Source organism: Podarcis melisellensis (assembly GCF_964234715.1).
Source record: "Podarcis melisellensis genome assembly, chromosome: 16".
Lineage (NCBI taxonomy): Eukaryota > Metazoa > Chordata > Lepidosauria > Squamata > Lacertidae > Podarcis > Podarcis melisellensis.
Genome location: NC_138533.1, coordinates 16,775,539 through 16,798,256, shown reverse-complemented (window position 1 = coordinate 16,798,256; position 22,718 = coordinate 16,775,539). Strand labels below are relative to the sequence as shown.

Here is a 22,718-nt window from a genome sequence, read left to right as displayed (position 1 = left end):
AAAGATGTCTAGGTTTAGAGGACCAAGCTGATTTTTCTTGTAAGAAAAAAAAAATCATGTGTGTGGTGCATGGGGGGGTGGTGGAGCAAAATCTGACCAGGATGAGCTTTTCCAGTGAGGATTGAGTGACCCACATAACTCCTGACTTCCTGGTGTCCGGCCTTGCCTTTGGCCCTTGAGGAATGGGTCAGTGGGGCAGGGGAAGGCAAGCTCTGGGCTTTGGGATCAGAGCTGGGAAGCTTTTACCCAGGAAGGTGATGCCTTGACACCGCTGGTGAGCTGTTCTGGCACTGGGCTGTGAACTCCCTTCGCTTTTATAAACGAAACCCGCCTCCCCCCCCCTTGAGAAACACCTGTTTAAACTTGCCAAACAGGTTAATATTCTCTCTCTCTCTCCATTCCCCTCCCTCTGGCAGTTCGTGGAGAACAGGTTGTGGAGTTTCAAAACAGAGCAGCGATTGCTCAGCACCATCAAGGAGCAAGCCACCGCACCAACGCCGCCGAAGAAAGGGGGACCTGACCACCCTCTCCCGGACACCCCATGAGAAAGACCCATTTCCCAGGAGTCACGGAAGCATCGAGCCTAAGGATGGCAGCGCCCCTGTCCCCCTTTCAGCTGGCATGATCCCTCTTGCCCTGCTCTTTTTATTTTTAAAAGCTGAGTAGCTGTCTCCCCACCACCCCTTAATTCAGCACTGTTGTCATTGAGAAGGCAAGGAGAGGTTCTTCGCCACTACCCAGCTGGCCACTTTGGTTCTAAAGCCTGCGGAAAGCACTTTGACAGCAGCAGCAGCAGCTGAATCAGCTGGTTCCACCTTGCGCCATGATCCGGAAAGTTTTCCTTCTGTTGCTGGCTATCCCCGGTAAGTCCTCGCCCTCTGGGCTCTTTTTCCTTTCCGTTTTTACCCCCTCCTCGACTTTCTCTACAACACACAGACTTTTCGGTTGACTGTTGAGCTCTCTGAAAGAGAGATGGGGTGGGTTTTTTTTGTAGTTCCTTTATTTCCCACAGACCGACTTAGTGAGTAATTGGGTAATGATAGCTTTGCCTAATCTCTGCTGGGCTTTGGGGGGGATGCTTTTGGATGGGGGAAAGTCCTGCTTCGGTTTGGTTCCAGGCCCACCCACCCACCTTCCTAAGCCTTCCTTTATGTACCTGATGGGAAAGGCAGAGGGTGTGTTTGTGTGTTTTAGGGATCCTAGACATTGCTTGATCCCCTGTTGTTGACTTGCTGTGGATTAAAGAGCCTCTGCTTGATGTAGCCTGTTTTGCAAAAGGCAGATTCTTAAGGGGAGATGAGCTGGAAAATGAGATGCCTGGGGATGTATGTATCAGGATTTTGGAGGAAAGATGGACGGTTGTCAGTACCTTTTGCAGAACGAACTGGCCTGTGATAGTTCTACACATCTGCATTTTGGGGGGTTGGACTGGATGACCCTTTGGGTGCCTTCCAACCCTGATCTCCTGGGAAGTGAGGTGCTTCGGCATCCCAGGTTCTTGATCCCATCTGCAAAGGCAAGCTGGGATGGGATCCCTCTCTTTTTTCCCTCCTCTTGCTGGAGGGGGAAATGAAAAGAGGGCTTGCAGTCTGGAGATGCCCTGTTTGGTGCCCTTGCGGTAACGTAACCCAAGGAAATTCAGCAAGTGATGTTTTCCCCTTTCCTGGAATGGAAACCAATTGGGTGTCGGAAGCTGAAGCTGCTGCACCCCCCCCCCCCGCAATATCAGGCTGCTGTTGGTCCTTTTGGTGGAGTGGAGAGGGATGGGCCACCCTATTTCTTGCAGCTGTCAACACACTCACAAGCTCTTCCCTTGAAATGACAACTGTAAGGGCAAGACCAAAAACAGATTTCCTGGTTTCTTCATTTTCTTAATGACATTTGAAAGTTAGAAAAAGCAAACCTGTTGCCAAAAAAAGAAGAGGAGGTCCATTTGGCTGAGGATGCAGGAAGCTTAACTTTTTTGTTGCAAAGAAAACCACTTTCTGGTGGGAAAATGCCATCTCCTCCTGTGTCGTGTCTTTCACAATAACTGAACTTGGCTTGCCTCCCACATGGGAAGGTAGGCTATTTTGTGCCAAAAGCCCCCGTCTGCCTGTCTTTCTCTCTGTGGGCTGCTTGCTCTGTAAATTGTTGAAATAACGTTGTTTCCTGCCTTGCTTGAGTGTTGCAGAGGCTGAGTAGTTGCTGCGTTTGGTGGAGTGGCAACAGAAGACTCAGGAGAGGGAGGCTGGATCTAGACACATCAAAGAAGCATTTCAGTTAAATGCGTTGTAAATTTAAACAGGGAAAACTGGTACAGAAAAACGGACTCCACAGCGACATCTGGTGGCACAATGCTATATTGCATATACACTGCATATGAATTGCTTTTTCTTTACCAATCTAGCTGAGTCCGGAGTTCCCTGAAAGAAGCCAAGGGGAAGTTACTATGTACTTAAGAAGCAGGGAAGCCATCAGTGATTTAGCCATGAAAACAACTCACCCCAGTGATTTATTTATATGTGGGATGCCTAGGTGCCCGAATATATTTTGTTCAGGATCTGGAGCTGTGAGGTACTAATGGACCTCATTCGCATTTTAAGCACAATGATGCCACTTTAAACAGTCATGACTTCACACAAAGAATTGTTGTGGTTTGTTAAGGGTACAGAGAGTTGTTAGGAGACCCCTATTCCCCTCATAGAACTGCAATTCCCTGGGCTCCCCGTGAAGCAGGATTGGTTATTAAACCACTCTGGGAATTGTAGTTCTCTGACTGTGTACGGCAGGGGTGTCGCCAATGCAGTGACTCCCAGGTGTTGTCAAACTTCAACCCCAACCATCAATTACCGTTCACCTTGCTGCTTGGCGCTGATGGGAGCTGGGGGTCTCCACCATCACCTGGAGGGTGCCACAACATTGGCCAGCCCTGATGTTGCCACGTTGCTCTTGGTGCAGCCTGAAGAGCGGGAATTCAACAGGGTGTTTTCTTGCTATGCCGAGGAAAGCTTCACCAGTTGGGTTTCTGCCTGCCCAGAGCACAGGGGCAAATAAACTGAGGGAACAGGTTGCTCTCCTCTCACCACAGAGTGACCACAATGAACCTCCCTAATCTGAGAGACCCCGTTGGGCACCATTCTGCTTCACTAATTTGATAAGATTCGGCATCATGGGGTGCCATTTAGAGGAGGGGGCGGTTAGCTTTGCCTTTTCCACTTGCTTCTTTGCCTGTCTCTCTCCCACCCCCAAATTCCCTTCCTCCAGCAGCTTTGAAGTGACTCAACTGGTTTTTCATTACTCTCTCTGGAAGGAGCTCCAGCCCTGCAAGAGATGCTGACTCGGGGTTTGTGCCTTATACAACCACACGCAGGCCGCAAAAGCAGCTCTGTGAGTCACAGAGACCAGTTTGGGAAAGGCTGCAGGGTTGAGCGAGTCCACGGAGTCCATGGGGCTGCCAGGCAGGCTCTGGAGCCTGGGACTGGGGCGGGTTGGCTGTGGGAGGGAGAATCATAGGATTGTCAAGCTGGAAGGCACCCCAAGGGTCATTTAGTCCAACCCCCTGCAATGCAGGAGTCGCAGCTAAAAAATCCCCGATGGATGGCTATCCAACCTCTGCTTAAAAAGCTCCAGTGGGGTGGCACCTTCTGCCAGAGTCCTTTCAACTGTCAAACAGCTCTTACTGTCAGGAAGTTCTTCCTGTTTTTTTAGTCAGCACCTCCTTGCTGGTGATTTGAATCCATCAGTTCGGATCCCACCCTCTAGAGCAGCAGGGAACATGCTTGCTCCATCTTCCATGGGATGGCCTTTCCGATATTTGAAGATGGCTCTCGTACCACCTCCCAGCCTTACCTTCTCCAGATCCAACTCCTTCCATTGTTCCTCATAAGATATGGAGTGGTGTCTAGGGATAAGCTAGGGATGGGGCTTGCAAGATGGGAATGTGGCACCCCCTTTTTGAGACTCTTGGGGGCCTGGTGGGCAAAAGGGGGGCAGAGCTAGGAGAGAACCCCCTTGGGCCAAGCAGAAAGTCTCACTCTGAGATTTTAGCCCTTTCCCTGGAAAAGGGGCTAATTTCCCTAAAACTCTTTTAAAGCCATCTAGGCTGGTGGCTGTCACTTCCTCTTTTGGGAGTGAGTTCCGTAGTTTTAACTATGTGCTGCATAAAGAGCCACTTCCTTTTACATGTCCCAAATCTTCCATCATTCAGTTAAGGCAGTAACAGGTCCAGAGTTACCCAGTGAGCTTCATGACCAAGTGGGGATTTGAACCCTGGTCTTCATAACCTTGGAGCAAGAGAGATACTCCTGTGCATCCAGGGGTGAGTACGTGGTTGTTCAGTGAGGTGGTCAGTTTTTGTCTAGTTCCATCTAGAAACTCTGCCTTTCGATTCTTAAAAGCACCTGCTGTTTTGCTCCTCTCTCCTGCATACACACAACACACTTCCACCCTGCCCTCAGTTGGATTAATTTCACCTCTTCCAAGCCTTGGTGGGTATCTCATGCAGGAAACACAGAGAGATTCCCAGCTATCAGGAGTCCTTCTGCTAGCCATTGCCTCCTATTGATGAAACCTCAATCAATCACCAGTCCGTCAAACAGGAGAATGACTGTACGCTAACTGGGCTCAAAACATTGTGCATGAAGTTGCTTTGTCTTTGAGCCCTCCTGCTATTTATGTGAATGAATGTCTATTTTTGGTGTGGAACAGAAACCGGAAGGGAGGGCATTAGTAATGTGAATGAGTATTCTAGCCTATGTATCATTTCTCAATCATGCATTGTACAGAGATTGTAGCAAGAATCACTTTCTAAGGCTCCAGGTGGTGGTGGTGAAACTGCGCTTGGATGAGACACATTTAAACTGCAGTTTGTCCCATGACACTGCAACAAGGTGCATAGAATAATAGAATTATGGGGCTGGGAGGGATCTCCAAGGGTCTTTTAGTCCTCTGCAACACAGGAATCACAACTCAAGAATCCTTGACAGGTTGCCATCCAACCTCTACTTAAAAACCTCAAATGAAGGAGAGTCCACCACTTTTTGAGAGGGTCCATTCCACTGTTGAATGTCTCTTGCTGTCAGAAAGTTCTTCCTCCCCTCCAGAGCATCAGCAGAAAACAAGCTTGTTCCATCTTCCACAGGGCAGCCCTTCAGATATTTGAAGAGAGCTCTCATAGCACCTCTCAGTCTTCTCCTCTCCAGGCTAAACAGACCCAGCTCCCTCCCTGGACCCATGCTCACCAGGGATCAGAAGCCAGCCCAGATCCTGCCTGGCATCCTTGAGAGACACATTTTTTGCACCCGTGCTTTCCTTCGAAACATCTCTGGTGCGCATTATGCCTAAAGCAGCCGTAAACTGCCTCTTCCCTTTCTCCGCAGCTGCTCCTGCAGCTGTAAAAGGGGGCTAATGGACACTTCCCTGGTAGCTGTCCAGCTTTTGCAAAACAAAGTTTGCAAGCGAGCCCACAAACGTCCCAGCTGGACCGATTGTGCAAGAGCAGCCATGGTGGCAGCAGGAACCTGTCGGGCAACCAGATTTTTTTCTTTTTAAAGAGCTGCTCTGACTTTGGAATAGGTGGGTGGGGCCAGCTGGTTCTTTACATCCAGGATCCAAGAAGCAGAGGCTCAAACGATCCCTATTTTCCAGTCGGTTGCTGGCCAGCTTTTTGCCTTGTGGGGCACACAAGCTTTTTGCCTTATGGGGGCTTTTTTTGCAGCCTAAGAGCCACATTTTTCTGGGCAACCTCCCAGGGGCTATATGACAGGACAGGTGCAAAAGTGGGAGGACCAATGTATGCAGATTTCACCTTTGTCCAGCAAGCTGGCTTTTTTACACCCACACACCCCTCCCTCCCTCTCTTCCCTCCATTCAGGCAAGCAAGAGACCTGATCAGAGCTCAAGGACAAATTCCAGCCAGGCAAGATCACTCAAGGAAGGTGTGAAGCAGGGCTGGTAGGGGTGTGTGACCTGCAGAGGGCCAGGTAGAGCAGCTTGAAGGGCCACGTTTAGCCTGAAGTTCCTCTCCTCTGCTGTGGGAATACAGTGGTACCTCGGGTTACATATGCTTCAGGTTAAGAACAGTTTCAGGTTACAGACTCTGCTAACCCGGAAATATTACCTCGGGTTAAGAACTTTGCTTCAGGATAAGAACAGAAATCGTGCTGCAGCAGCACGGCAGCAACAGGAGGCCCCATTAGCTAAAGTGGTGCTTCAGGTTAAGAACAGTTTCAGGTTAAGAATGGACCTCCGGAACGAATTAAGTACTTAACCTGAGGTACCACTGTATGTGTGATACGGTTCTCTCGGTGCCTTCCTGTAGGTGCCTAGACAGAAGTTAGATATCTAATGCTGGCTGAGACCGATCTTGGCAGGATTAATAACTTTGAGCTCAGTGGAAATGTGATTCACGCGTTTAGCGATCAGCACCAAGCCACCCTTTCCACGGACAAATCGATGAAGGCGAGGGCTTCGATGGCTACTGTGAGAACAGGGTGCTGCTGGTGGACTCTCCTTCATTGGAGGTTTTCAAAGAGAGGTTGGATGTCTTGTCTGTCAGGGATTTTTTCCCCACTGCGATTCATGTGCTGCCAGGGGTTGGACTCTGCCATTCTACGCTTCTGTGGAAACCAGATCCACAGAAAGCAGTGCAATTTGGTGCATGCCTGACGTGGGAGTGAACCCCGTCGAATACAATGTGGGGCTCACTTTGAATGTAAGGTGACTGAACCACCCATGTTTGAGACGTGTTACGTTGTGCCGCCCTCGGGTGTCCTGCTCCTGCTTTTGAAGCTGCTGGAGAAGAGCGAGCAAATGCAGAGTAGAGCAGGTGGAGAAGAGCCATTTGCCGTGTGCACATGGGAAGAGCGAGGGGCTTACGCGGAGACCCCGAGCATGAGGATCAGGCATTGCATTCTTGTGTGTGTCTGCACACAGATGGCTGTTTCATAGGATTCCTAGGAAGCTGCCGTATAACAAATCAGATCATTGGTACATCTAGCTCAGTATTGTCTATGTCAGTGTTTCCCCAACTTGGGTCTTGAGCTGGTATTTTTTGGACTACAGTTCCCATCATCCCTGACCACTGGTCCTGCTAGCTAGGGATGATGGGAGTTGTAGTCCAAAATAGTTGGAGACCCCCAAGTTTGGGAAACACTGGTCTGCACCAATGAGCAGCAGTGGCTCTCTCCAGAGTTACAGGCAGGTCCATTGGTGGGGATTGAACTGGGGCTTTCTGCATGCAAGGCAGGTTCTCTACCACTGAGCCACAGAGCCCTTCCCTTAAGGCTTTAGTTCACTAGGCCTAACTCCCAGGCAAGTGTGTATAGGATTGCAGCCTCAAGGGTGCTTTCAGTCATGGGGAATATTGCATTAGTTTTCCTATAATTATAATGCCGTTACTTCTGTCCTGTTTTCTAATGTTCCTTTCACACTGCAGTACTTATTGTGTTATGGAACTCTGGCTTTTTCACCCATATACCGTCATGTTGAGCTCAGACCAACAGCAAGCACTGGGCAACTTCACTACACACCCATCCTTTCCGCACAGCCTGCTTCTGCTCCTCCATGAAAACAGGAAGAAAAAAAGCCCATGCCAGTATACCAGCCCAAATTTTGTCTCTTTACTCCTCTGATTTACTCCTGGGTCAAGGGGGCTGCAAATGATCCCCCCCCCCCCGGAATGAAATAATGCATAAATGAGCACTAAACATGCACCATGTTCCATTTAGTTTTTTGGATTTTACGTCATGTGGAAGCTCAGATGCAGTGCGGAAATTAGCAGGGAATGCCAGGGAAATGGGGGGGGGTCTGCTTTGCAAATGCAACCTTGGGGCTCTTCCACACTGCTCCACACTTTCCAGGTCCAGGTGGATTTTTTCTTGTTGTGGCATTTTCTTAGGAAAACCCACATTGTACCAACTTATCCACACTTACCTATGCCCCGTTCTTTCCAGGCAAAGCTCCGCACTTTAATGCTCAACATCCAAGTGTGGTTTTGCTTTGCCCCACGTTTTCCCAGCAAAAACCCGCTCTTTAAAGATGATTGGAGCAAACAGCTATTTGGGTTTTCCAAAGATTGATGTTTGCTCCGATTGAGCTTCAGTGATCAGGTTTTCACAGGGAAAACTCAGGGCAACAAAAAAAGGGGGGAGGGCGCTCATACATGGAGCTTTAAATCACTGGCCGTCCCTGGAAAAAGTAGCGGAAGGGTAAGTGTGGATTATCCATGGAAAACCCAATTGTCGTTTGCTCCAGTTCATTGGTAAAATGTGGATTTTGGGGGGGGGGGAAAGGGTCAGGATGAGAGAGGGGGAAAACCCTTAGATACAGAACAGGAGAGCCTGGATCTGTGCCTAGAAATGCAGTCCAAAATGAAGTTTGGATTAGCACTTAGCGCTGTAAAAATGAGTGGGCAACCTGAGGCCAAAGGGCAGTAGCCATTGGCCTAATTTCATATGGGAGCAAAAGCTTGCAAGATGTTCCACAAGGCATCCCCAGAAGGTGCAAAAGGAAAAAATAAAAGAAAAGCAGTGATTTGTCAGGGACAGGGTCCTGGGTAAATGGGGATGGTTTAAAGGGTTTGCATGCACCAGGCTCATCCTGCCGTGGCTTCGTGCCTTGGGCTTCCTGCTGCTCCCCGGGTGAAGTGAAAGTTGTTTTGCAAGGCAGGAGTGCAATTTCCGCCCGCTCGCCATCCCAGCCCTGCTAGCTGGTGGTGACTCTCCCCTGCCCAGCCGGTTCTCTGGGCTTGTTCCTCGGGGACCAGGTTCTCATTAAAGAGGGTGGCAACCCTGTGATTCCTCAGCACTGGGCACGGTGCCCAGGAAGAGCTTTGCAGTCCCAGTTCCCCAAACCGCCACCCTGTCCTCAAAAAATAAAAAATAAAAAAATGCATTGGGGTTAGGTGGTTGGGGGATAAATCGCCACCCCTTCTGATGGTGTTGGATTGTAAATCCCAGGCATGGGCCCCCTGTTCCACTGTGACGCTGGAGTGCTTAATTCTGGAAGCTTGGTTATAATTGCTGCTTCCCTACGTTAACTTGTAATCAATACTTAAGTGCTGCCTGGTGGCTAAATCCATTCGGAGCATAAATACGGATGTTGATGGTAGTAAATAAATTAATTAGGGATGTAAAAATGCTGTCCATTTCAAATTAAGTCAGGCTCCACCAATCTGGGCGCCCTGCAGATGTTTTGCACCGCAACTCCCATCAGTTGCAGACAGTGCACCCATTTTAGACTGCAACATCCATCAGGCCCAGGCAGCATGATGGGAGCTGTAGTTCAAAACACCAAGATGGGCACCAGGTTGGCGAAGGCTGGTTTAAAGATTCCCCATGAGCCTTCCGGAACCAGCTGAAGCAGTGAAGCACAGCATGCCTTTTTCTCGCCTGTGTGGGTTTCCTGCCTTCAACTCCTTTTGGACAGCATGAAATTTGATTTCCCCCCCTGCTCCTCCACACCTTTCCAAGCCCTCCAGCAGTAAATGTAAGGCCCAAAGCCAATGAAAGTTGGCTGTACTCAGAAAACCTGCAAGCGGGCCGTGACTAGATCACAAAGGATAGGTGAGGCCGAAGCAGTTTCTGCCCGCAAAAGAACCTTCATGTCCAGAGGCAGTCTATCTGTGAATATCAGTTGCCGAAGGAAAAACAGTAGCGGAAAGTTCCTCGCTTTGTGACCCGGCTTGGGGCTTCTATACAACATCTGTCTGGACACTGGTGAAAGCAGGATGTTTAGACAGGGTTAAGACAGCGGGTGGGGAATGTTTTGCAGGGCCGCATTCCCTTCTAGGCAGCCTCCTGAGGGCCACATGCCATTGGTGGGTATGGCCAGAGAAAACAGGGGCGGAGCAAAGGATGCAAATGTATCTTTGTACAGTAGGCTTGTCTCTGTAGATAAATACTCACACCTCTCTATCCTCCATCTGAATGAGCAAAAGGGGTTATCAGGATTCAGGGGCACATTCCAGCATTCAAGGAGGGTGTGCCAGGAGCCAGTGTGACTGGGAAAGATGTCAAGTCCTGAGGGCCAGGTAGAGATGAGGTGAGAAATTCCTTCTGGACAGGGCTATGAGCAGCTAGTGTGGTGTAGCGGTGAGAGTGTCAGACTAGGGCCTGGGAGACCAGGGTTTGAATCCCCACTCCGCCACGAAGCTCACTGGTGGTTGACCTTGGGCTAGTCACTGTCACTCTCAGACGGAGCTACCTCACAGGGGGACAAAATGGAGAGCAAACCTATGTACACTTCTTTGAGCTCCTTGGAGCAAAGAAGGTGGGCTATAAGTGTCATAAACATTGCTCAGGCTAGCTAAATAGGAGAGGGTGGGTGGGTGAGGCCTTGTTTTGTACTCTTCACAGAAGCATCTGGCTGCTGTTGGAAAATAATAAATAATGGTGGTAACAACAACAACAACAAGAACAACAACAAAATAAATAATTTCCATTTATATAGCACACTTTATCAAAAGATCTCAGTGCAGTGTACAACATTAGAAACACATTATAAAACAACAATTATAAAAACATAGCAGAACATAGTAAGAAGCATACTGGCAGACAGTTCTCTGGGAGTGTTAGAATGAGAAGATGAGCTTGGTGAGGCTCAGATAGTTTGGATGGTTCTTGGAAGAAGAGCTTAATGATCCAGGCACTGGGGGCGGTGGGGTGGGGGCGCTTTAAGCAAACCCTGCAACCACCTTGAAGCCAGCAGAGGATAGAAATCAAGAGCATAGCCAGGCACCTCAGCCACAAAGGTCAAGTGCTTGCGTGCTATTTACCTCATCATCTTTTCTTTAGTAATGACCTGGCTTCCGGGCACGAGAAGGGAGCAGAGGCTGAGTCAGTCCAGCCAGGGTGCTGTATTGGTGCTCAGATCCTGCTTTGTCAACGGATATACTTGGTGGCCTCAGGCCAACTGTTCCGCTTCAGCCTTTCCTGTTTGTAAGGTTGGAGTAAGGGGGCAAATGACAGTGGCCTGCCTTACATGGTTTTTGTGAGGATTCTAAAATAGCACTTTATTCTTTTATTGAGCTTCTCAAGAAACCTCCCCACCGTTAATTTGTCTAATGGCAGTGGTGGGGGACCTCCGATCCAGGAGCCCTTCAAGTCTCTCTGTCTGTCTGTCTGGCCCCTGGGCCAGGCCACACCTCCTCTTCCTCACCCATCTCCAATTATTCTGCCTGGCCAAACTGTGTCCTTAACTGTGGTCCACAATGCAAAGAGTCACCTATGTTGCCCCAGTCACCATTGGCACATGCTCCCCCCCCCCCAGGTTTCTACTAGAGAATATGGTCCTCAGGCTGAAAAAGGTTCCTAAACTAATGAAGGCTCAGCATTGCCGTGTCCTGTAGCAGCGAGTTCCAAAGCTCTGACTCATGTGGAGAAGTCCTTTCCTCTGTCAGTTTTGGTCCCACTGTCAATCATTTTTATTCAAGTTGCTCCCACTTGCAGTTACTGATTTGCAACTAGGAGGTCCTGGCTGCAGATCCCCATTAAACTGCATTTTCCGCTGCCGAAATTGTGGCACAATCCAATATTTGCGGAGCTTGTTCCTTCTTGCACTGGGCTAAGGGGGCTGACTGAAATAGCTAAAAAAATAAAATAAAAAATCCTCCATGTTCAATTAAATCTTGTTTTAAAAATTAGTGTGATTGGAGGGAAGGCAGTAAGAGCCCATCCAGACTGGCGGGGGCATCTTCTGCAACATGTAATTGACACAGTAATACATTAGTGGTGGATTTATACTGGATCGTCCGCACATCATTCCACTATATTGTTCTGTGATGTTTCCCCAGCGTTACTGCATTATTGTCATCTGCAGGAGTACAACAAAAGCTTAATAAACCCCCAACCATTTGTGGTATGAAAAGCTGCAATATTTCAGTTGGATTGGAAACAAAGCAGTGTAGTCTCCTTGAAACTTGCAGATGCAAACAGTACAGTGGTACCTCTGGTTACGTACTTAATTCGTTCCGGAGGTCCGTTCTTAACCTGAAACTGTTCTTAACCTGAAGCACCACTTTAGCCAATGGGGCCTCCTGCTGCTGCTGCGCCGCCGGAGCACAATTTCTGTTCTCATCCTGAAATAAAGTTCTTAACCCGAGGTACTACTTCTGGGTTAGTGGAGTCTATAACCTGAAGTGTATGTAACCTGAAGCATATGTAACCCAAGGTACCACTGTATTTGGAATCCTGTGTACAGTTCTGGTTTCCTCACCTCAAAAAGGACATTGTAAAGTTGGAGAATGTTTGGAAAAGGGCAACCGAAATGATAGATGGGATGGAGCGGCTCCCCTGTTAGGAAAGGTTGCAGCATTGGTTAGTTTAATTCCTTAGTTTAAAGGAAAGGCACATGAGAGACAACGTGATAGAAGTTTATAAAATTGCACATGGTTGTGAAGAAAGTGGATAGAGAAAAGCTTTCCTCCCTCTCTCGTCACAGCAGAACCTGTGGACATCCAGCGAATGTTGGAATATTCAAGACAGATAAATGAATGTATTTCTTCAAGCAATGCATAGCTAAACTTTGGAAGAGATAGAGACAGAGATAGCCACCAACTTGGATGGCTTTAAAAGAGGATTAGACAAATTCTTAGAGGAGAGGGGTGTGAATAGCTACCAGCCAAGATGGCTATGATCTGTGTCAACAGCTGAAGGCAGCAGTACAGTACTTCTAAATACCAGTTGCTGACAACCTCTGGAGGGGAGATTTGCTCTTGTGCTTGAATCCTGCTTGGACTTCCCACAGGCATCCGGTTGGACACTGTGAGAACAGGACTCTGGACAATAAACGGGCCGTTAGCCTGATCCAGCAAGCTCTTCTTAGCTTCTTCTTATTGAAAGTGGGATTGTTTATAATTGCCCCGATAGCACCATGAACCCAAAACAGTAGTGAAGGGCTGGTGCTTAGCAACTCTTTCCTATATTTTGAATTGCCATGACTTCATTGAGTTGTATTCATTGTTTTGCTGGATTTGTTGTTATTGCTTGCTTTATTTATAGGCTACTGTGCAGGGAATGGCCATTTTGTGTGTGTTCAAAGCTTGTGCAACGTGCATGCCGTTTTCGGACCCGGAAGAGGGCAGAATGGGGCAGGGGCGGAACAGAGCAGGCTGGGCTTATGTGCACCCTGCCAATGTGTCTGATGATCCGGAATGCACCCCCTGCACAAATCAGGGGTTGCCTGTATTTGATATTACAGTCACAGGACCCTCCCAAAGTGTCCCTGTTTTCCAGGGACAGTCCTGGATTTACAGAAGCCATTCCAGTTTCTGATTTGATCCCAGAATATCCCGCTTTTCCTTAGGATGTCTCTACAGTCATACCTTGGATCCTGAAGCCTTGGTACTCGGACGTTTTGGCTCCTGAACGCCGCAAACCCGGAAGTGAGTGCTCCAGTTTGCAAATGTTCTTTGGAACTCGAATATCCAACAGGGCTTCCACAGCTTCTGATTGGCTGCAGGAGCTTCCTGCAGCCAATCAGAAGCCGCACTTTGGTTTCTGAACGTTTTGGAAGTCAAACAGGCTTCCGGAACGGATTCCGTTCGACTTCCAAGGTACGGCTGTATTTTCATTGGAGAAACGTTGGGAGAGTATGGAATAGGACGTCCCTATTTTCATCGGAGAAACGTTGGGAGGGGACGCACTCATCGCAGTGTTTGTCCATCCGTTGCTGGAAAAGCAGAAGGCAAATATTAAATTGCATCAAAAGGACCCCAAGATGGTGGTTTCAGAAAGTTCACCATGACATAGTTTGGGATGTGGGATTTGGCCAGGGGCAGCATCAGGAAGCAGTGGCAGAGGTGTCCTTTGGAAACAGCCTTTGGGATGCAGAGCTGCTGGCGTGTCTCCCTTAATCTAATTCTCGCCCTCGCCCAAAATGCCTGCCAGGGGAAAGCACTAGCTCTGCGCTTCTGATGCAAACAGCAGAGCTGGCTGTCGGCTGCCTCTCCTCTGCCTGAGCCAAGCCCTGTTCTCTGCCTCTGCTCTTCTTCGCCCAGGACTCTCCAGGAGGGAGAGGGGAGCGGAGGCACCTTTGCATCTCCTTTTGTTTCTCCTCTGTCCCCACCCTTTTCCCTTCACGCTCTCGCTCTCGCTCTCCCCCTCTCCCCCTGGCTGCCTATTGTATGTGTCCAGGCACATCCTCTCTCTCTCTCTCTCTCTCTCTCTCTCTCTCTCTCTCTCTCTCTCTCACCACACAGAATACCTGCTAGCAGGAGAAGCCGGAACAGGCGGTGGCTCCTGATGCCTCCTTCCCTCCTCCTTCAGGTTGGACGCCTGAGGCCCGGCTGGCGGTGGCAAGGCTTGCCTAGGAGTTGGTGGCACTTGCTCCTAGGGGATCTTTAGGAACGTACCAGGCCAGTGGCCCAACTAGTCCAGCATCCTGTTCTCACAGTGGCCAACCAAGTGCCTGCTGGAAACCCTCGAGCAGAACCCGAGCACTGGTGGTTTCCAGCAACTGGTGTTCAGAAACATTGCTTCCTCTGACTGTGAGGCAGAGCACAGCCTCCGTCATAACTAGTAGCCATTGATAGCCATCTGCTCCATGAATTTGTCCAATCCTCTTTTAAAGATGTCCGAGTTGGTGGCCATCACTGCTTCCTGCAGTAAGAAGTTCCATAGTTTAACTATGTTGGGGTTGCCATATTTCAAAATGGCAAAAATTGAGCAAAAATGACAGTGCCAATATGGGTTCCTGATTTCTGCCAGGGCACTGCTTCCGACTGCAGTATTCTGTGTATGTCTGGGAAAATCCGGACGTATGGCAACCCTAAATTATGTGCTGCATGTGCTCCATTTCATTGTTGGCAGGGAGGGGGTGTTTGAATTTTGAGGCCAGGGGCTCCAGCACCCTTTGATGAGGCCGTGGCATACTTCCAGCAAGGCCCTGTGGGGATATGTGCCCATTCACTGTGGATATGTGCCTATGCAGTGGACATCTGCGTGGGTTGCCGGTTTTCTACCAGGCCATGTCCAATGTATATAAAGCCCTGAACAACTCTGGACCAGTTTATCTATGAGATGGCCTTGGCCTTGCTTATGTCTACTGGGCTGCTCTGATCTGCGGAACTGGCACTGTTACAGGGGCTACGTAATACGTTTTTCTGCATTTGTGAGAAATTGATCTTTCAGGGCTTGTCCACACTTCTGCTTGCCCCATGCCTAGGAAGCGCAGGCCGGAGTGGTCTTTCAGTCCCATGGCTGGTACTCGGAGGTAGACTGCTTCTGGCTCTGGAGGATCTACTTAGCTCTCAGTCAGTTCCAGCCAGTATGACCAAGGGACAGGTATCATGTGAGGCATACAGTGGTACCTTGGGTTACAAACACCTTGGGTTACAAACACTTTGGGTTACAGACTCTGCTAAACCGGAAGTATTACCTCAGGTTAAGAACTTTACCTCAGGATGAGAACAGAAATCGTGTGGTGGCAGCAGCAGGAGGCCCCATTAGCTAAAGTGGTACCTCAGGTTAAGAATGGTTTCAGGTTAAGAACGGACAGGTTATGAATTAAGTTTGTAACCAGAAGTACCACTGTAGTCTAAAATAGTGCTCTGTGTCCGAGCACTCCCCTCCCGCCCTCCCGCCCTGGTGCTTTCTCCATCAAAACTCATTCTTTACCACTGAATTGGAGCAAATGGCAGTCTGCAGAAAACCCAAATTGCTGTTTGTACTGTTTCACTGTTAAAAGAGCGGGTTTTCCTGGGGAAAGTGGCAGAGTAAAAAAAAAAAAGTGGGGGGAGTTTGGACACAGTGCTTTAAAGTGCGGACCTGTGCTTAGAAAAGCGTAAGGCAACAGGTTAGTGTGGATGAACCCTTACTTTGTAAGAAGCAGGAGTTCCCAAACTGTTGTCTGTGGACCTCATTCAGATGGTCCATGACGTGTCTGTGGATTTGTGGTTGAAGAGCAGAGATTGCATCAAACATTCCTGTTGATTTTTAATCACATTACAATTTGAATTCAAATTGCAATGCAATATATAATAAATCAAAGAAGTAAAGGAGAAAGTAGTAAAAATATGATTACACAGCGTCTAGCACAACACATTAAAATCACTACAGCAGGCAGAAAAATCATCAAGTGGTCTGCCAAGACCCAAGGGGGGGGGGGAGTTGGGGAAATGCTGGTATAAAGAACCTAATTCATTTGTGATGGTTAATAATAATATAGCATTTCAAGTGTGAGCACAATGATTTTATCCCATCGGGGAAAAGTAGTTGGGGAATTGAAGGCTGCCACATGTTTATTTATTTACTTCATTTATATCCCATCTTTTCTGGCATTGAACTCAAGGTAGCTTACGTGGTTCCTTGCTCCCCCCCCCCCGCACTCTTTTATTTCCCCCACCAACAACAACCCTGTGAGGTAGGTTAGGCTGAGGTGAGTTATTTTCTCTGCACTAGCCAAAGTCCACATATTCTTGTAGCACTACAAGAAGTTTAAGTCCTGTAGCATCTTCCGTTTCCGGGACAAGAAAAGCTCTCGCTGCAGCTAGCATCTGTGTCTGATGTTCCTTAGATCAGAAAGCTGCTATTTGACCATCCCACAAGTTCAAAAGGTCAAGTTGTGGGGAGGCTGAAATGGGGCATTTAAATTCTTTTTTTCTGTGTCTTCAAAATCATTCTAGACTTATTCCCATCAGAGAGCTACAGTTGCCAGAGTGGTTTTATAACCAGTCCCTCCCCACAGGAAACTCTAGGAATTGTAGCTTGGGGGGGGTGTTCCTCCTAAGGACTTTCAGCACCCTTAACAAACTACAGTTCCCATGATTCGTTGAGGGTAAGCCATAACTGTTTCAAGTACAGTGGTACCTCGGGTTGCATACGCTTCAGGTTACATACGCTTCAGGTTACAGACTCCGCTAACCCAGAAATAGTACCTCGGGTTAAGAACTTTGCTTCAGGATGAGAACAGAAATCGTGCTCTGGCGGCAGGAGGCCCCATTAGCTAAAGTGGTGCTTCAGGTTGAGAACAGTTTCAGGTTAAGAACGGACCTCTGGAACGAATTAAGTACGTAACCAGAGGTACCACTGTAAATGGTTAGTGCGGATGTGGCCTAAGTAAAAAACAAAGAAACCAATAAGTAAATAAATAACACAGCAAGGCATGTGGGTGCCCTTAGACTGCAATCAGAGCAGCTTCCTGCCCCAACAGGCTAAAGTTGGCTGGAGGGGCAAGAGGAAAAGGAACGGGAAGGCAGGACAGCTGGCTGGATCTGTTTTTTGAGGGGGGGGTGTTTGCAGGGGAGCCTTAGCGCTGCTGAATGGCGCTTTTCAGGTTCCAGCATGCCGGTGTCACCTGTTGCATCTGTGCAAGGCATGAAATGTCAAAGGGGGACATGTCGCCCTTTGCCATCCCCTCCAGCTCTGGTGAAGGCGCAGAGTCAGAGTGGGGACCGGGGCTATGAACGTCGTCCCGCTTTGTTTCTGAAAGGAGAGGCTCCAGTTCTCAGTTTTTCCTGGAAAGTCACCCCTTTAGCATTCCCCGAGAACTGGGTGGTTTTATTCCATAGTAAGGGAAAGGGGTGCATGGAAGAGTCGCTCTGCATATGCTCAGAGGCCTGGTGGTATCCTGGCTCTTGCTCCAAGGCCGCCACCAGCTTTGAATGAAGAGGCTGTTGATCCGGGGCTGCTGGGCTGCGCATGGAGCCTTGATGTTCATATGCTCACATTGAAGGGCATGGGCATTAGAGAAGAGACCAGCATCTGTTCCCCATTCTGAGACTGGAGTTCTGGAAAACCTGCGGAGGGAGCAAAATATTTCCCCATTCTTGTGCATTCTGGTTGTTTCTGCCTATAGGACATTTTAAGTTTAGAGAAAAGGCGAAATGATGCAGCATGGAGAAAGTGGCTGGAGAAACTTTTTTCTCCCCGTCTCATAACGCTAGAAGTCATGGACACCTCATGAAGGTGAATGTTGGAAGATGCCGGATGGATAAACGAAAGGGCATCTTTGCACTGCGCAATCTATGGAACTCACTGCCACAGGAGGCGGGCAATGGCCACCAAGTTGGATGACTTCAAGAGAGAATGGATAAATTCATGCAGTGAAAGGCTAACAGTGACTACTAGCCACAATAGCTATGCTTGTAATGCTTCCGAACGCCAGTAAGGGAAGCCGCGGGAGGGGAGAGTTGCTCTCGTGCTCGAATCCTGCTTGGGGGCTTCCCATAATGGGCATCTCTGCTTAGCCCACTGCGAACAGGATGCTGGACTCAGTGGGCCATTGACCCGATCTAGCAGGCTCTTTTTCTTTCCTTATGCTGCCATTCAGTCCCAGCCAGCATGGCTGACAAATGGCAGTGCTGACTGGAACGGATGGGGGGAGGAATTTCAAAACAAGCTAGAAGGCCGGACAAGGCCATTGACTAAATTTCACCCAATTTTAACATGGAGACCCACCCCACCCCTGAAGGCAAACTCAGGGACAGGGATATTACTAGGTTACCACCAATACCCCTTGAAAAAGAAGGAATGCCCGTGGCAAATTTACAAATCACCTAAAACGTACTAAGTGCTGTATGTAGATTAGAAGCACAAAACTCACTGCCTACATTCTAGGCTGAAAGACCTTCAGTCCCTGTCTACATATTATTAGGAGTCTGGTTTCCTTCCTTCTAGCAGACATTGTACTCTTTCTCCTCCTCCTCTCTCTCTGTCTTGGGACATCTCTTCCTTTGCTATGGCAGCCAGACTGGTTTGACAGTCACTCCTTCTCACAACTGAGTCCTGGCTGAGATGTAAAGTTTTGCAGGGAGGTGTGTGTGTGTGTGTTAGTAGTTCTTTTTAACAGATGATTTTTTTTTAGCACATGCTTCAAACCATTTGCATATTTTTGGGGCGGTGGTGGTGAATGTGACAATTATCCTGGTACAGTTTAGAACAAATCAAAAACTAGAAGCGTAGATATAGGACACTTTCGCACCATACACGCAAAGTGATGCCACTTTAAGAGGCCATGGCTTCCCCCCAAAGTATTCTGGGAGCTGTAGTTTATTAAGGGTACTGAGAGTTGTGAAAAGGACCCTGTTTCCCTCAGAGAGCTACAGTTCCCAGAGTTCCCCATGTGGAAGCAGTGACTTGTTAAACCACGCTGAGGACTGTAGCTCTGCGAAGGGAAACAGGGTCCTCATAACAATTCTCAGCACCCTAAACAAACTACAGCTCCCAGAATTCTTTGTGGGAAGCAATGGCTGTTTAAAGTGGTATCGACATAGCTCTTTAAATGTTTGTTGTGGATGTGGCCATACCCTCATTCTCCTTCCCACTCTTCCTATTTCTTACCTGCCATATGGCCGACAAACTAGGTAGTGTAAGGCCCCTTCCAGCTCTCTGATGCTATGAAGCCTCCTTGGGTGGCCTGGGACACGTCACTTGGCCTGACCTCCCTCGCAGGGATAGCGCGAGAGATAAGAGCAGCTCGTAACCCGCCCAGAGCCCTCGGGCCAGGGTGGGAGAAGGATATTCTCTGCAAAGGCTCCATATCACCTTCCCTGCAGAGGTTTCCATTGCAGGTTTTCTGGAGTTTGCATGGGAGTTGTGGGCTGGGGGGTGGGGGAGTCAGGTCGGCATGATCACTGCCCACCCTCCCTCTTTCTCTCCAGCCTCCTTGTTTTCTCCTTCTTCTTAAGTTATTCTGCTGAGACACGCTCTCTCCCTCCCAAGGGAAGCGTCTCCCTGCCCTGGCTGGAATGTTCCCATGAGGCAACCAACCTCAGAGTTGCGTGCCCAGGAGAGCTGCTCCTGCGTGCTTGTCATGCTTTTTTGCGATAGCATCTCCCAGAGTTGGCTGGGCCTGACTCCAGCGTCGGGAGATTTCCGCCTTCCTCACTTTCCTTTTGGCCTCTTGTTTATTTACTTCATAAAATTTATATGCCGCTGGGTTGTCAACAAAACCAGAAAGTGGTTGTCAAAGAGAAAAATGTGGGAGAATATTACCTAATAGAAAGTAGAATTGTAGATTCATAGAATTGTACAGTTGGAAGGGGCCCTGTGGGTCTAGTCCAACCCCCTGCAATTCAGGAATCTCAACTAGATCGTACATGACAGATGGCCATCCAACCTCTGCTTAAAAACCTCCAAGGAAGGAGAGTCCACCACCTAGTGTAGAAGTGTGTTCCGCTGTCGAACAGCTCTTACTGTCAAGAAAGTTCTTCCTGGTGTTTAGTTGGAATCTCTTTTCTTGTAACTTGAATCCATTGGTTTCAGTCCTAGACTCCAGAGCAGGAGAAAACAAGGTTGCTCCATCTTCCATTTGACAACCCTTCAGATATCTGAATATGGCTATTATATCTCCTCTCAGCCTTCTCCTCGCCAGGCTAAACATACCCAGCTCCCTCAACCGTTCCTCACAAGGCTTGGTTTCCCGACCCTTGAACATCTTGGTCGCCTTCCTCTGCATATGTTCCAGCTTGTCAATATCCTCCTTAAGTTGTGGTGCCCAAAAGTCCACAGTACTCCAGGTGTGGCCTGAGCAAGGCGGAGTAGAGCCAGACTATGACTTCCTCTGATTAGGACACTATACTTCCAGACCCTCCAAGTGTCCCTATGTTCCAGGGACAGCCCTGGATTTCCAGAAGCCATCCCGGTTTCTGATTTGATCCCAGAATGTCCCACTTTTCCTTAGGATGTCTCTATTTTCATTGGAGAAATGTTGGAGGGTATGAAGTTATGTGACCCCTGAGCCAAGGAGACAACTACACAAGCTTTAGAAGGCATCTGAAGGCAGCCCTGTATAGGGAAGTTGTTTTGATGTTTAACGTTTCATTATGTTTTTATGCATGTTGGAAGCCGCCCAGAGTGGCTGGGGCAACCCAGTCAGATGGTCAGGATATAAATAATAAAATTACTATTATCATCGTCATCATTATGATGGAAGATAATGTCCCTATTTTCACCAGAGAAATGTTGGAGGGTATGTACTTCTGTTGATGCAGCCTCCTAACAATTCTCAGCCCCCTTAAGAAACTACAGTTCCCAAGATTCTTTGGGGGAAAGAAGCCATCACTGTTTAAAGTGGTATCGCAGCGCTTTAAATGCTTGGTGTGAATGTGGCTTTTGCTCAGGCTCTCATGTTCATTTGGAGCATTCAGATGTGGCTTATTTCACCCAAAGCGATTCCTCTCTTCTCCCAAGTTGGAGCAGAGGATGGCGGGGCTGGTGGACCCAGGCCTGACTCAGCACAAGGCGCAGCGTCACAGGCTGCCTCTACCCTGAGCTGGCGGTTGCGCTGATTTAACTTTATTACATTCCCCGCCATGGGCACTTCTCCTATAAACACGCAGAGATATCAGGGCAGGCGGCGCACATTTTGCTGACATACAAAAGGCTGCTTTGGGGAGCCAGCTGAACTTGTTTGGCTCCTCTCCTTCTGCTCCCCCCACCCCTGCTGCACCGCCTCTCTTTATTCCTTTTGGTTTCCTTTCTGATGTTGTTAACAGCTTCCTTGTTTGCTGCCTGGCCACAGTTACACTTCCTTGCCTAGCTAGTATTTCAGAACCCTGAGCCTTCTTTGCAGAAAATATCAGGTGCGCTCCGCTTGCTGGGAGTCACCACAACCAGGCACTGTCAACAGGCAGGGTGGGGCATTTGCTGGGGGCCAGAGACGGCTAAGGACCCCACCATTGATCCTTTGCCTTCAGCTTGCCTTCTCATTAGCTGTGGTTTCTGCATTGCAAGGGGTTGGTCTAGATGACACTCAGGGTCCCTTCCAACTCTAGAATTCTATGGTTCTAATGCACGTGTGTCTGAGTTCTGAACACCTGCCTTTTCCAGCTTGAAAATTTTTTCCTCCCTCTCTCATGACAGTAGAATTTGTGAGCATCCACTCAATGACACTGAGTGTTGTAAGGTTCAGGAAAGATAAAAAGAAAGGACTTCTTCACACAGTGCATTGTTAAACTGTGGAACTCGCTTCCACAGGAGGCAGTGATGACAGCCACCAACCTGGATGGCTTTAAAAGAAGATTGGACAAATTCATGGAGGAGAAGGCTATCCGTGGCTACTAGCCATTATGGCGATGTTCTGCCTCCACGGTCACAGGCATAAATGCTCCTGAATGCCAGTTGCTTGAGAACTCAGATGATCTTGTCCTCCAGTCCTGCTTGTGGGGTTTCCCACTGGGGCATCTGGTTGGCCACTGTGAGAACAGGATGCTGCACTACTAGATGGGCCATTGGCCTGATCCAGCAGCCTCTTCTGATGTCCTTATGAACCTGTACACCAATTGGATCATCCTGGAGGCCCTGCTTCAGGTCCCTTTACCTTCAGAACCTAGACGGTTGGAGAACAGGGTCTTTTCTCTGCTGGGGCTGCATTTTCTTAAATTTAGAGTTTTATCTAGAAGCTGAGAATTTTTTATTTTTATTTTTACAGGCTTCCCTAGGAGGATGAGTGGGCAGTTAGCTGCTTTTGTTTACTGAGAACTACTTTATATGGTTTTTAACTTTTTTTTTATTGCTGTATACTGCTGTGGTGTTTTGTAACGTTTTAGTGGCTTATAAGTATTCTAAATAAAGATAAAATAAAAAATAGGCGCAATCCTTCCACAGAGACGTTTCTTTGGTCCCTGTCATTGTTGAAGTACCAGGAACAAACAATTTTATTTTATTATGCCTTTGGTACAAGTTCTGCTCCAGAGCCTGAGTCTTCAGTGACTTATTTGTTGCCTTTACCGTACACCCCACCTTCTTCTCCAATGAGTGGCACACGCGCTTCTCCCCTTTCCTCATTCAATCCCTACA

The 22,718-nt window shown here is 48.4% G+C and overlaps 1 protein-coding gene across 1 annotated transcript in view; it reads left to right on the top strand.

Annotated features, from left to right (window-relative positions):
• Window positions 1-22,718, top strand: part of NECTIN4 (nectin cell adhesion molecule 4) — an 85,337-nt gene that overhangs the window by 3,457 nt on the left and 59,162 nt on the right. Inside the window, exon 2 of the mRNA XM_081893040.1 lies at window positions 417-863. Coding sequence (XP_081749166.1) covers window positions 824-863 — 40 coding nt within the window. The 5' untranslated portion in view covers window positions 417-823. The remainder of the gene's footprint in view (window positions 1-416; window positions 864-22,718) is intronic.